The sequence below is a fragment of the Ylistrum balloti genome, unplaced genomic scaffold (genome assembly GCF_031769215.1).
Source record: "Ylistrum balloti isolate Yb309-2 unplaced genomic scaffold, AGI_CSIRO_Ybal_v1 Utg372074, whole genome shotgun sequence".
Lineage (NCBI taxonomy): Eukaryota > Metazoa > Mollusca > Bivalvia > Pectinida > Pectinidae > Ylistrum > Ylistrum balloti.
The window spans coordinates 57,154-69,900 of record NW_026783000.1 but is presented as its reverse complement, the minus strand read 5'-3'; the positions used below and the strand labels follow the sequence as shown (position 1 = coordinate 69,900).

Below are 12,747 nucleotides of genomic sequence, written 5' to 3'. Positions count from 1 at the left end.
ATCCCTTCGGTAACAACATTGTTTAACAGATATGAGTCGTGCAGCATAAATCTGATATGACGGTCAGTTGTGGGAATGTGACAGCCCGATTATTTGACGATCATTTCATAGACGTGTGGCGCTCCTTCCTGTTCATTCGAAAGAGACGTATAATTTGGATCCGGAACGGATGATTCTGTAAGGCAATAAAACGAAATTGACGAGAGTAGGATTTTTATATAGTTAAACAAATGACGTAGAAAATGTTATTAAAAAGATATTTTTGAAGGTGACAGCAAATAATAAATGCCTTATATTATAAATATGTCTGTCTATATATCGAAAAATCGAAATAGTACTTTTGTCTTTACTAATTACCTTTGTCGTTACCTGATGACTTTTTTCTATTTTGGATTATTCTGTAAAGATAGAAAGTTGATAACTGTCAATCAGAGGAAGCAACATCGGAGGTGAATCACGATATCGGGTTTTTCTCTATTTGTTATTGTTATGATATATTGCGTTTCAAGCTTTAAGAATGCAAAAGTATACACAAAACATGACAAAGACATATTTTCTTATTAAACAAAATGACTTTCCCTGCCCGGAAATGTTGCAATGACATTTCAAAAAGCTTAATCCTACCATGTCTCTTTCTTTGCCGTATTCCTAAATATCCTCTATAAATTATAACCGTTTTTTTCTGTCTTGAAGGCAAATTCGTATCGAATTTTAATTTCCGTAACGTTAAATATCTATTAATGATGGACACTTTAGCTAGTGTACGGAATAGTTTTAAATCAATTTACATTCACATGGTGTTTTATAAAGAGTTATTCCACCTGCTATATGCAAATGTGACTTTTGCTCAGAATAACAACATGTTTGTTTTTAAACATTTAAGCATTAAATAAAAGTAGCGCATTACCCGAAACTGACATTACTTAACGGAACGTTCTCAGAACAAATCTATGATGGTCAATGTGATTATATACACCGAAAAACAATAATTTGACAAATCAACAGTACTGTTCTTCTGTCGTTTGTTAACAATTTTTAGCAAGAATTGTATAACTTTGATAAACGACTGTAATTTTCATGTTGGAAGTTTTGTGGATGACAGCACACTTTACTAATGTTACTTACCGAAGTAGACATATTACCGTTGTGATGAACGCAGCAATCAGTAAACCAATAATGACGGCTTGAACAGCTATTATGATTAGCTTATGATCGGCTGAAATATAACAAAAGAGTCTGTTTGCTATTAAATCAGTACTGATCTTCCCCTCTCTGTTCAGGAAGTAGACATTTATTTCCTATAACATGCTTCAATTAGTCTTGCTCTCTTACAATTCATGCTTGAAAATGAAATGCTGATGTTAAGGAAATTATCTCAAATATTTCGAAAAGTATATACTTACCAGTGCTGATACAATGACCGTCGTCTTTGTTACACGTACTGTCAGTGCAAGTGTCCAGACAATCTGCACCACACACAAATCCATACTTTCCCGCATAACATTCTGCACAAAAAATACCATGACTTAATCACTTCATAATCTTATCCTTGCAGAATGTCACACTGATAGATATAACATAGATAGTTATGCTGAGTATTGTTTATTTTATTATGCAGTTCTGTTCTAATTTGTTGTGTAAAATTTGCAATGGACTCTCGCCGTGAAAGATATTGTATTAACGTCAAACAGTAGAATTTGCCATCAATTTCTTCTTTTTGTTTATCTTCTAAGACTTACAAATATGTGCATAAAACACGTCTCGCTACTTTACCTAAACATTGTCCAGTTTGTTGATCACAAACGAAATTTTTACAAGTCACGGGGCACGTTAAGGCACATGTCGCATCATACTTTCCGATAATGCAATCTACAAGTGAAAAGGAATTCTAATTTTAGAACAAATGTATCAACAGTTTTATTTTTTATCAGCCGTCGCTAGTGTCATTATTTATGTTTATGTGTAATATTGTGAATTGCCAGACTTTAAAAAAAATCTTCGAATTTTGAAAATCATAGCATCATCTCGAAGGATTTTTTTTTAAATTCACTTTTGAAATTTTAAAAAGAGGTGATAAGAAACAGGGAAGACACAGGAGTACCAAAGATACCATAATGATCCATAGAAACCTTGTCTCTCGTTGAAGATTGTTAATATTCACTCATATTGCAAAATCGAATTCCTGAGTCAAATATTTAAGAAGTATTCCATTTTTTGTAGCGTAGCATTTTGATGTCGTCAAGTTAATATGTGTCTAATTTCTTATTCAAACAAAAAGTGGGTCTTTTGTATATTTAAAATTTGCTGATCTTTTGTAAACTCTTTTGAAGAACAGAATTAAGTTTCTGTTACATGCTTTGATAAGATCAATCTTGTTTTATCAAAGCAGGCCAGCAATTCGAAAGAGAATGACATGACATCATCTAGAAACACTTTAACATAATCTAAATTCAAATATATTTTTAAGGCAAAATAGGTATGGCCGTTTATTTCTAACATGGTTCGTGGTCGCGAACATTGTCTTTAATGTATTCTTTTTTGGTGCTTGATGTTTCCTCACTTCTTGCCTTTGAGCTTAATGTTCATTCAAGTGGAAAAAAAGTAAGTCGCTTCTTTTCCAAAGACATACCAAAGAAACTAAATGATATTTTCTGTTATCCGATTGTCGCTGATGGGATGTAAAAAGATTTGTTAATCAGTATAATATGAACGAGAAAGTGTTATGCCACCGCGCCCAAGCTATGATGTTACAGTGTGATGGCACTAAAAAGTGCCCATCAGTGACCACATCATCAATGGAAGCCGTCCCTTTTTGACTGTAGCTATGGCAGAGAATTACAAACAAAATAGCAAACGTTTTCCATCCCCTATCAAAGAATCAAATTCCAGCCGTTTTAAGTTAAAAGATAGCACGTTATCCAGTGTGATACAGATCCCTAGGTAATATTGATATTGGATTCAATAAAGATAGTATCCACCAACACCTCAGACACTTCATAAACCTGTCCTTGTCTTCGACAATATAGTATGCAGACGTATGTTAGCAACCTATTCGTGGTGTAAATATAAGCAAACAATTTATACGTATTCAAGTGAATTGTATGACATTTGAAAAGAATATCATGAATATACGTTTGTCGTTCTCAATTGGTAACCCTGTGTCGTAAGGTCAAGTACAAAACAAAGAAGCAATATCAACTTGCCATAACAATGTCCCGTCTTGCGGATACAAACATTGTCTTTACAATTCTTCGGGCAGTCAATGTCACACGCATCCCCGTGTTTTCCATTGGTACATTCTGTAAAACAAGCCATTCCTTAGATAATCAAGGTCATAATCGTGTCATAATTGGCAATGTGACAGTCAAATGGTCAAGATTCAGTTCAAAAGTAAACTTTGAAATAAGCATATCTCCATTCCAACAATGTACAAGGAATCTTTCAATCTTTCAAGAAGTGAACTTGCCTATCATTCTTAAAAACAACTCTCATCTGATAATTGGTGTAATGTATGCCTTTGGATAGAATTCGTATTAAAAGTATCTCGTACAATACATTTTACTGATCACATATGCAATGCATTGTATATACGCATATAATACTAATTTCACTTGTAAAATCTTGTAATATGATATATCATTATATCATATAATGACAATGAAATGACGTCACTAACCCGTCGGAGCATTATGACGTCACAAAAGAATTAATAAAAATAACGTTTACTGCACTATTCAAACGTAATTTTCATGTCATAAACATACAGGTTCGAATTTGCTTCCCTCCCATTCAAATAAAAATGTCAAATTCTAGATATATCATATTGTTTTTCACGATTTTAGACATTTAAGTGCTATTTTCACTTCTCTAAAGATACTGAAAGTTTATAGAATATGAAAATAGAACACATTGAATATAAAGCATTTTCATATAACGATGGTTTGGAATTAAATCCCTGTGTTGTGAGTGAACACAAAGAACATTTTGAAGGATCCCATTGTGTATGAATTTGCATTTTAATTTCCAGTTGCCATTGAAGTTACAATTGTAGTCTTTCGTAGCAAACTTGTAGTTGTTTTACAGAGAAACAGGCATTAGTTGTGTTGCTCTGATAAATATTTGCGTTTTTGTTTAGGTGATGCGCCGATTGAAATAAAGCGTGACAATTCAATTATATTATCACTTACCTGTACAATTTCCAGTGACCTTGTCACAGAACCTATCTTTACAGTTGTCAGAACATTTCTGATTACATATACTGCCATACCGTCCAGGAACACAATCTGCGAGTATAGAACAGGACCGAAATGACAAAACACTTATCTACTCTATCTGTTATTAACAAAAGATTTTCGGTAAGTTTACATGATTATCTCAATTAGGACTGAAATATTGCAAAAATACATTTCAGAATCAAATTTAAAAAAAGAAGAAAAAAAAATGGAATCACTTACCAATGCAGTATGCGGTTTCTTTTTCGCACAATATATCGTTACAGTTTACGGAGCAGTTGTGTTCACATCCATTGCCGTATTTTCCAGGAACGCATTCTAAGAATATAGAATGAGTCCACAATTATATAAGATAAATCTACTGCATCTCACATTGCCAATATCATTGCTTTCCTTAATGTTACATATAGTAAAGAAAACCATGTAAGATAGAAATCGATTATACGGCGATTGTTAATGCAGAATTCGTCAAAATCATGTGTATCCATCTCACAGTCACTCCTAATTTTACTAAACGGTTGCATGCACAAGTTTGGACATGAATAGGAGAATAGTGTTAACAGTGGAGGGGGTTGGAGGGACCCTAGATTGTGAGGAAGTCATTTTTGTTTCATTCAGGTCAAATTAATTGTGATTTGTTGCTGTCCTTACAATTAACGGATTAATGTATTACCATACGAATCAGGGACACATTCTAAGGAAATGAATGGAGAATAAATTTCATTTCATTTTATTGACTTGATATAACCGTGAGTAAGTCTCAGTGACAAATGTGTACTTATCATTGTTTTTCGCGAGATGGGTTTTTAAGAAGTGAACGCAGGGGACAAATGTAAAATTCACCAGCAGAAAGAATATGTTGTAATCTGTGTAACCTTAAATATCCTACACCAAGTGTAACTACATGTTTCTAAACCAGAGCCAAATTATTAACGAAAAGCTGACAAATTAATCGCTTGTATCGGCATACTTTTTAGGGACACATTCTAAGGATATAAAACGTGCTATTCATTATCATTTGTGTTCGCTTGTTGTGTTTCTTTATACATTGTTGTCCACGTTAAGTAACTTCTATTAAAACTTTGGAAACATTACACAGGTCTTAATCTAAACGCAAAATCGATGTAACTATTACAAAATATAGAGTGTTTAATATGAAGCAATTCCGTTAGGATGACTTCCTTACATTGTGGAGAATAAGTGATTAAGCAAATGCTAGATAAGAACCTGTCAATTGTGAATAGTAACGACCTGAAGATATAAATATTTACAGGTTCATTATTTTCTTAAGTTGAAAATGTTGTAGCAATATATTATACGGTAAAAATGAACGAGGCTGTACTAAACGTAAATAAACCTGTACAGAACCCAGTGTCCTTGGCACACAACCTGTCCTTACAGTTTACAGAACAGTCCTCAGGACATGTATCGCCGTACTTCCCGTTAATGCAATCTGTAAACAACAGTACGTAGCAAACAACAGAAGAGAAACCAATTTGAAAATCTTGCGATATCAAAGTGACGGACAGGGGACAGAGGAAACACGTAAATTTTGCAATATCCCGGTACAACTTCACAATAAGGTATGAAAAAGACACTCACCTGTACAGTACCCGGTGTCCTTAGCACACAACCTGTCCTTACAGTTTACAGAACAGTCTTGGCCACATGTATCACCGTACTTTCCGTTAATGCAATCTGTAAACATCAATACGTAGCAAACAACAGAAGAGAAACCAATTTGAAAATCTTGCGATATCAAAGTGACGGACAGGGGACAGAGGAAACACGTAAATTTTGCAATATCCCGGTACAACTTCACAATAAGGTATGAAAAAGACACTCACCTGTACAGTACCCGGTGTCCTTAGCACACAACCTGTCCTTACAGTTTACAGAACAGTCTTGGCCACATGTATCACCGTACTTTCCGTTAATGCAATCTGTAAACATCAATACGTAGCAAACAACAGAAGAGAAACCAATTTGAAAATCTTGCGATATCAAAGTGACGGACAGGGGACAGAGGAAACACGTAAATTTTGCAATATCCCGGTACAACTTCACAATAAGGTATGAAAAAGACACTCACCTGTACAGTACCCGGTGTCCTTAGCACACAACCTGTCCTTACAGTTTACAGAACAGTCTTGGCCACATGTATCACCGTACTTTCCGTTAATGCAATCTGTAAACATCAATACGTAGCAAACAACAGAAGAGAAACCAATTTGAAAATCTTGCGATATCAAAGTGACGGATTTGGGACAGAAGAAACATGTAATTTTGTAATATACCGGTACAACTTTACAACATGATATGGAAAAGACACTCACCTGTACAGTACCCGGTGTCCTTAGCACACAACCTGTCCTTACAGTTTACAGAACAGTCTTGACCACATGTATCGCCATACTTCCCAAGAATACACTCTAGACATATCAGGAATTTAAGCCATTAATAGATTAATTATGTTCCAATACATATTTTTATCCATCCCTGAAACCTTTTATTATATCTATATTAGACAATATTATTGAAGTTTTGTATTAAATCTTTGCAGTCATTTCCAAATATCAAAGTTATACTGAAATTGACACGTGTTTTGTATTAGAAAAGGCGAGTTACAATGGACAGTGTTGTGCCATACAAATGACTGGTTACTGCAAAAGCTGACGCAAAAAAGTAAGGAATCATTTACTTCCTGTATCCATATCTAACATAATATGACCAGTCAATGGTGCTGCACAAATACACTATTTTCTGTTAAATTCAGTCTTTGTCAAATTTTGGAAATTGTTGGCTCTTAGTTTTAGTGACTTACGGAAGCAAAAGCCCGTGTTTGAGTGACAGTTCCCCCCGTAACAGCTATCTGGGCACGCTTGACTACAGTCACCGTCACCGTGAAAGCCAACTGGACATCCTGGACACAGATATGCGCGTTATGGAAATATAATTTTGTTGTATACATTGTATTTTGTCAAATATATTGCTGTTCAGAATGAAATAATAATATCCATGCCAACGCAGTTTCTAATAAGCATTTGATAAATTGGTATTATAATGGAACTGAATTATCTGAAAGGTCATGTTTACAAATCGAATAAACATAAGACGTTTCCATTTCCCTACATTTACATAAAAAGCAGGCTGTTTAAAACAATGATATAAAATAGTTTGATAGTAAACTCACCAGACGCTTTTACCTCACACAATGATAGTATTGCGTCATCAGCATACCATTCGTACCGTTTCGGATTGTTTCTGTAGTTGTAAACAGTAATATACCGACCTACATACGGGCACCGGTGTGTTATTTTCAGTTGCACGGTGTCTTTAGTAATACTCCTCTCCTCGTAACAGAGGACACCGTGTGTAGGGGAATCCGTAAAATTGGATATATATAACTGGTAACCTGCTGTTCTCTCCTTATCCTTTGTAATCTCATCTAAATACAATTTAAAAAAAGGAAATAACATGATTTACTCGTAAGTGCTTTAAGAATATTAGGCTCGCATCCTGTTATTTTGAATGTAGCATTTTACATTATGCTTAATATTTAGTTTACATTCGTTGTTATTGGCATATACTTATGTACGGCTAGCAATCGAATGATTATAATTGTTTGAATATTGTATATTATTATCATTGAATATTGTCTCCTTAACTATATCGCAAAACAATTGTTCCTAATCTAAATGATAAAACCAACAGCTCCGAAAGATTCCATTGTAAACACGGAAAATTCCGTACAAATATTGGGCATACATCGTTCGGTCACACGCACTATGCAGTATCTTGTGCAAGAATGTGCGAATGGAAGACATGTGTTGTGCGGTTCGGTAAAAATGTTTGACTAACATCACAATTTAAAAAATAAAACAGAAAACTCGTTAGTTATGACACTTTAGCGATCATAGCAGTATAAAGATATTGATAGGTCAATACAAAGTCCATTTTTAATTCGACAGTTTTCGAAATAGCAAATGACCCCGCGTTTCAAGCGCATAATTTCACATCTCAGAGAGTGGCGAATTATGTGCCTCGAGTACCAAAAATACTTATTAAAGGGTATGCACGTGACAGGTTAGGATCTGTATCGGCTAGGTCTCATGTGTAACGAAATTCACCCATGCCGATATATCTAATTGAAAAAATTATAGAAAATTGAGTAATACAAAAGTAATGAAAATACAATTTCCTTTCTGACGGTCTGAGAATTTAGAATCATTGCTTAGACAAAAGCAGACGTGCCTTCTTTTGTATATAATGTATGTATTAGTGATTGCATGCAAAGACAATGATTCATCTATATTCGTTAAGTTTAATGCAATAAGGATATAACAGGTTGGTTTTTCTTTTTTTATCTTTGCTTACTTTATGAGTTTGCAGAAATCGTTGAAAAATGACACGTCATACCATACACAAGAATCAATACCGCAGTAGTTATTAACTTTATTTAACATTAAGCATGATTAATTGATTGGTATATGGTAATATATTGCCTTATGAAATGAACGAATGATTCTGTGGCAAGGACTATAGAAATAAGACAACGTCGCTAAAAATGAAAGCAGCATATTCCGGACACATCAATTTCATATGTTTTAAATGACAAAATGTATTTCTATTTGGCATATACGTACTTCTATAGATTATTTGTATAGTATTGATGCTGCTCATTTGTCCAAGATCGACACGCCACCAAGCAGTCTTAGGACTTCCATCTGTCATCGTGTGTGTACAACAATTAGACTCTATATTTGTAGTTTCACATCCGTCCACAGCTGCTCCTGCCAGCCATTTATAGTCAAAATAGTCACTACTTTGCTCAGCAGTCTTCAAAGCAGCGATATTGCCTTTAACAAAAGATGGAGAAGATTTCTTATAAATAGATGATAAATAACTTCCTGTCATCATCGCATAATTTGTGTGAGTATGTAATATTTAACCCTTTTTTTTAAATCACCGGCTAATTTGAAATAATTTGGAGCATTATCAATGAACTTCCATGAAAATTAATCTAGAGTTTTTTTTCGAAACCAATTATAGATGTCATTCCTGATTATGCAAGACCTCTTATGCATACTCGTACTTGGTAATTGGAGTGATGAATCTGTTATAAATGAGACATTCTTACATAAACATACAAAATCAATCAAGAAATGATACAGTGGCAAGTACCTTGTAGCTGTATTTGCACTCAACACCCATAGCCTATAATGTATTTGCAACACGACTGTTAACTCATGTTCAATGATTATCAAATCATAGAAAGGGCAATTGATGTGTCAGTAAGATTACTAGTTGTAAAATTTAATATTACAATTTCCTCCCCGATAACGATAACATGGTATGAAAAAGAAAACAAAATGCAGGAACTTGCGATATATGTATACTGGACATTTTGTACACGATAACTCTAATCACAAAATGTAAATTTGGACATATAACATGTGTAGGTCATGACTATAAAATTTCAGAGAGAAGAAAAGAAAATAACTAACATGACTTAGGTCAATTGATAATTTTCATCATTTTACAAATAGACGTAAATGTCTATAGCTTAAGAATATTTTTATATAAGACGGACATGCTTATTTCATTATGACCAAACAACCCTTCCAAAAACGTTGTTGGAGAGTTACCGGAACAAATTTAAGCAACCTATTTTTCTGACAGCAGACATCATAATTTGGGAAGGTCAGTTAGAAAACCTTATATATTTATCTATTTCATATAGTTTTTACAAAGGTTATCGAGATTAGTATTTGAATTTCTCTGACATAGAACGGTAACAATACACTTTCCATGATAAAAGGCAAAACTGGCAAAATGCATGTTTTCGTCATTTTATGCCTGAAAACATTGGAATGGATGTAAACTGAACCGTGTTTTGATATATTCAAAAATGAGAATTATCATCCTATTTTGTTTAGATTCCTCCGATAAAGAATAAAAAGTCAACCCATATTTTATCATTGTACATGGATTAAAGATTCGACCTGTTCCAACTCAGCGTATTGATGCCTGGAATCTAATTTGGATTATAAAAAAGTTACACATGTTTGTTCCAGTGATCATAATCGCAAGCAAGTCCTTTTCTGTCACTCTCTACCGAAAGTGGTTAATGTGAATATTTGTCTACTTAAGAGGACAGTCAGGAAGTTTCCCATCCAAGAAATTATTAGTTAGCTTCACCAAATCACTAGTCCCATGACCAGGAATAGAATATATTGTAGTGTTTTGCATATATTTAGCGACTGTCTCAGTACGACGGGGTTATATCTTTTGTATTTACTCAGCGTCTGTCCATGCACAAATTGAAAGAATTACCTCAATGAGACAAAAAACACACAGGTCAACATCACTTCTCATTACAAATTTAGAATTTTATACAGCAATACTAAATGATAGATTAACCAACATCCTACAACTGTTGACTCGCCAGTGATGCCAAGGGCTTAAATACAGCTGAGGCAAATCCTGATTGATTATGATGAATATTTGTAGAAATGGACAGGTTTGATATGCCTTCTTTTGAAAGGTTTTCTATTACCACACTTCTGTCCCTAATATCTCACGGTGTATTGACGAGATTTACTTTTTTCTCCGACGCACGTAACTTTATAAAGGAATTACTCATGCACACTCACTATACCTCCTACAAGATATAGCGCCAGGTGTCAGAATTGACACAATACAAACCATGTTCGCTTCCGTGCGTTTGTTTTCAATAGGTTATGCTAGCTTGTGTGTTTAAGTGGAAACGCAAAATAAGATGGGGAGGTGCACTAACCCTATAATTTAATTTTGTAATTTTCCATATATCTGATAATTTCAGAAGAAAGTCACAACATGTATTTATTCTGAATTTTGAAACATCATCTTCATAAATGGAATTCCTACATGTAAAATAATTCAGGCCCAGTCTGTGTAAGCGGTATATGGATGACACATTAGAAATAGTTTTTAAAAAGTCACAAAAAGATTTGACGTCTCATATCAATACAGTAAATACCACCAACAGCATGAACTTCACATGTGAGAAAGAAATCAATGGCGCTATGCCATCCCTTGATACCCTCCTAGTAAAGAAAGCTGACGGTATTATCTAAGTATTGGTCTATAAGGACAAGACCCACACAGACTAATACCTCAACTTCCGTTCTCACCAACATTACACCAGAAATTAGGCGTTTTACGAACCATGCTCAACAGTTGTGAAACGATTGTCACAGAAGAACAAGACAAAACCACATCCATAGCACCATCAACATGTGGATACCCTGATTAGGCAATCCAGAAAGTAAACGATGAATCTGATGTAAGCGAAAAAGATATAAGAGATGAAACACCAAGAAAAAGAACAAAACGAAAGAACAAGTTGTCATCTCTGTTATCAAAAGCCTCTCAGAGACCATTCAGATAATTTACTATGGTCATGGCTTCGCAGAGGCCTTGAAACCTCACAAAACGCTCCGAAATTTCCAAGTCCACCCTAATTATAAAACACCCAAAGAAAACGCCGCAGAATGCGTATACAAAATCAGATGCAAGAACTGTGTAGCATCATATATCGGAGAAATAGGCAAGAGATTCGGGGTCCGACTAAATGAACATTTGAAAGACGCAGAATTCCAAGAAGGCAAAAATTACTACAACAGACCGAAACATTCCCTGATCAATAAATCTGCACTTACATGTCTTTCCACACAGTAAAATATTATCATTGACCGGGAAAATTCCTGAACAGTCGACAGGAAAAACCACCTTTTTTGATGGTTGATTAGGGAAGCCATCAGGTTACGCCGCAGCGGGCCAGTGCTTGAGGTGACCACACACTCTCGCACATCTATTCCCTAGTGTTAAATAAAGCGTAGTCGGATTGACTACAGTACATTGTTACCATCTGGTGTAATGTCTGGTTTATAATATGTTTATCACGAGAATACTAGTACGCTCCACACTGGTCATATTTCTGATGAAGGTGACCGTGTAGTCATCAAAACGTCACTCTTAAACCTTTTACTGGTTGTGTTATAATATCTTCTATTCTTCTGTTATACTAATACTGACATTCTATATAACGAACTTGTGTCCTATTACCTAAGAAAGCTGTATGATTGATTAAAGTTCGAACTCTCAAATCTTATCAGATTTCGTCCATTTATTACTCACCATCAGCACTGGTCCTGGTGAAAATGCCAAACAGGAGAACGAACACATTTTTGCTAAACAGCACTCGTTTGAACGCCATTACATATCAGAAACAAGGAAGTACAAGGCATGTTCTGACTGTGTCTTTTTGTGTTATTTATAGAACGTGCAGATCATAGTTTGATATCTAGCGAGGACAACCACTGAATAAGGTATAAACATTTTGTAAACATTCCAAGTGGCCGAGACGCTTGAAACGCCATCCAAAAATAGCTCAAAACTGCACTTAAAATTTCTACGATGTAAGGGGAATAATTCTTATTATTGTCATGTTTACTGGTGCGTAAATTATTAC

The 12,747-nt window shown here is 34.7% G+C and overlaps 1 protein-coding gene across 1 annotated transcript; it reads right to left on the bottom strand.

The window, feature by feature from the left end:
- Positions 1–66: 66 nt before the first annotated feature.
- LOC132564218 (cell death abnormality protein 1-like) lies at positions 67–12,492 on the bottom strand. The gene is made up of 17 exons (XM_060228891.1): positions 12,414–12,492; positions 8,879–9,091; positions 7,426–7,680; positions 7,057–7,155; positions 6,569–6,664; positions 6,325–6,420; positions 6,080–6,175; positions 5,835–5,930; positions 5,590–5,685; positions 4,455–4,550; positions 4,188–4,283; positions 3,204–3,299; positions 1,774–1,869; positions 1,404–1,505; positions 1,126–1,216; positions 358–398; positions 67–175 (listed from the first exon to the last, which is right to left on the bottom strand). The coding sequence occupies exons 1-17, from the start codon at positions 12,490–12,492 to the stop codon at positions 90–92; spliced, it is 1,830 nt and encodes a 609-aa protein (XP_060084874.1). The 3' UTR covers positions 67–89.
- Between the last annotated feature and the right edge of the window lie 255 nt (positions 12,493–12,747).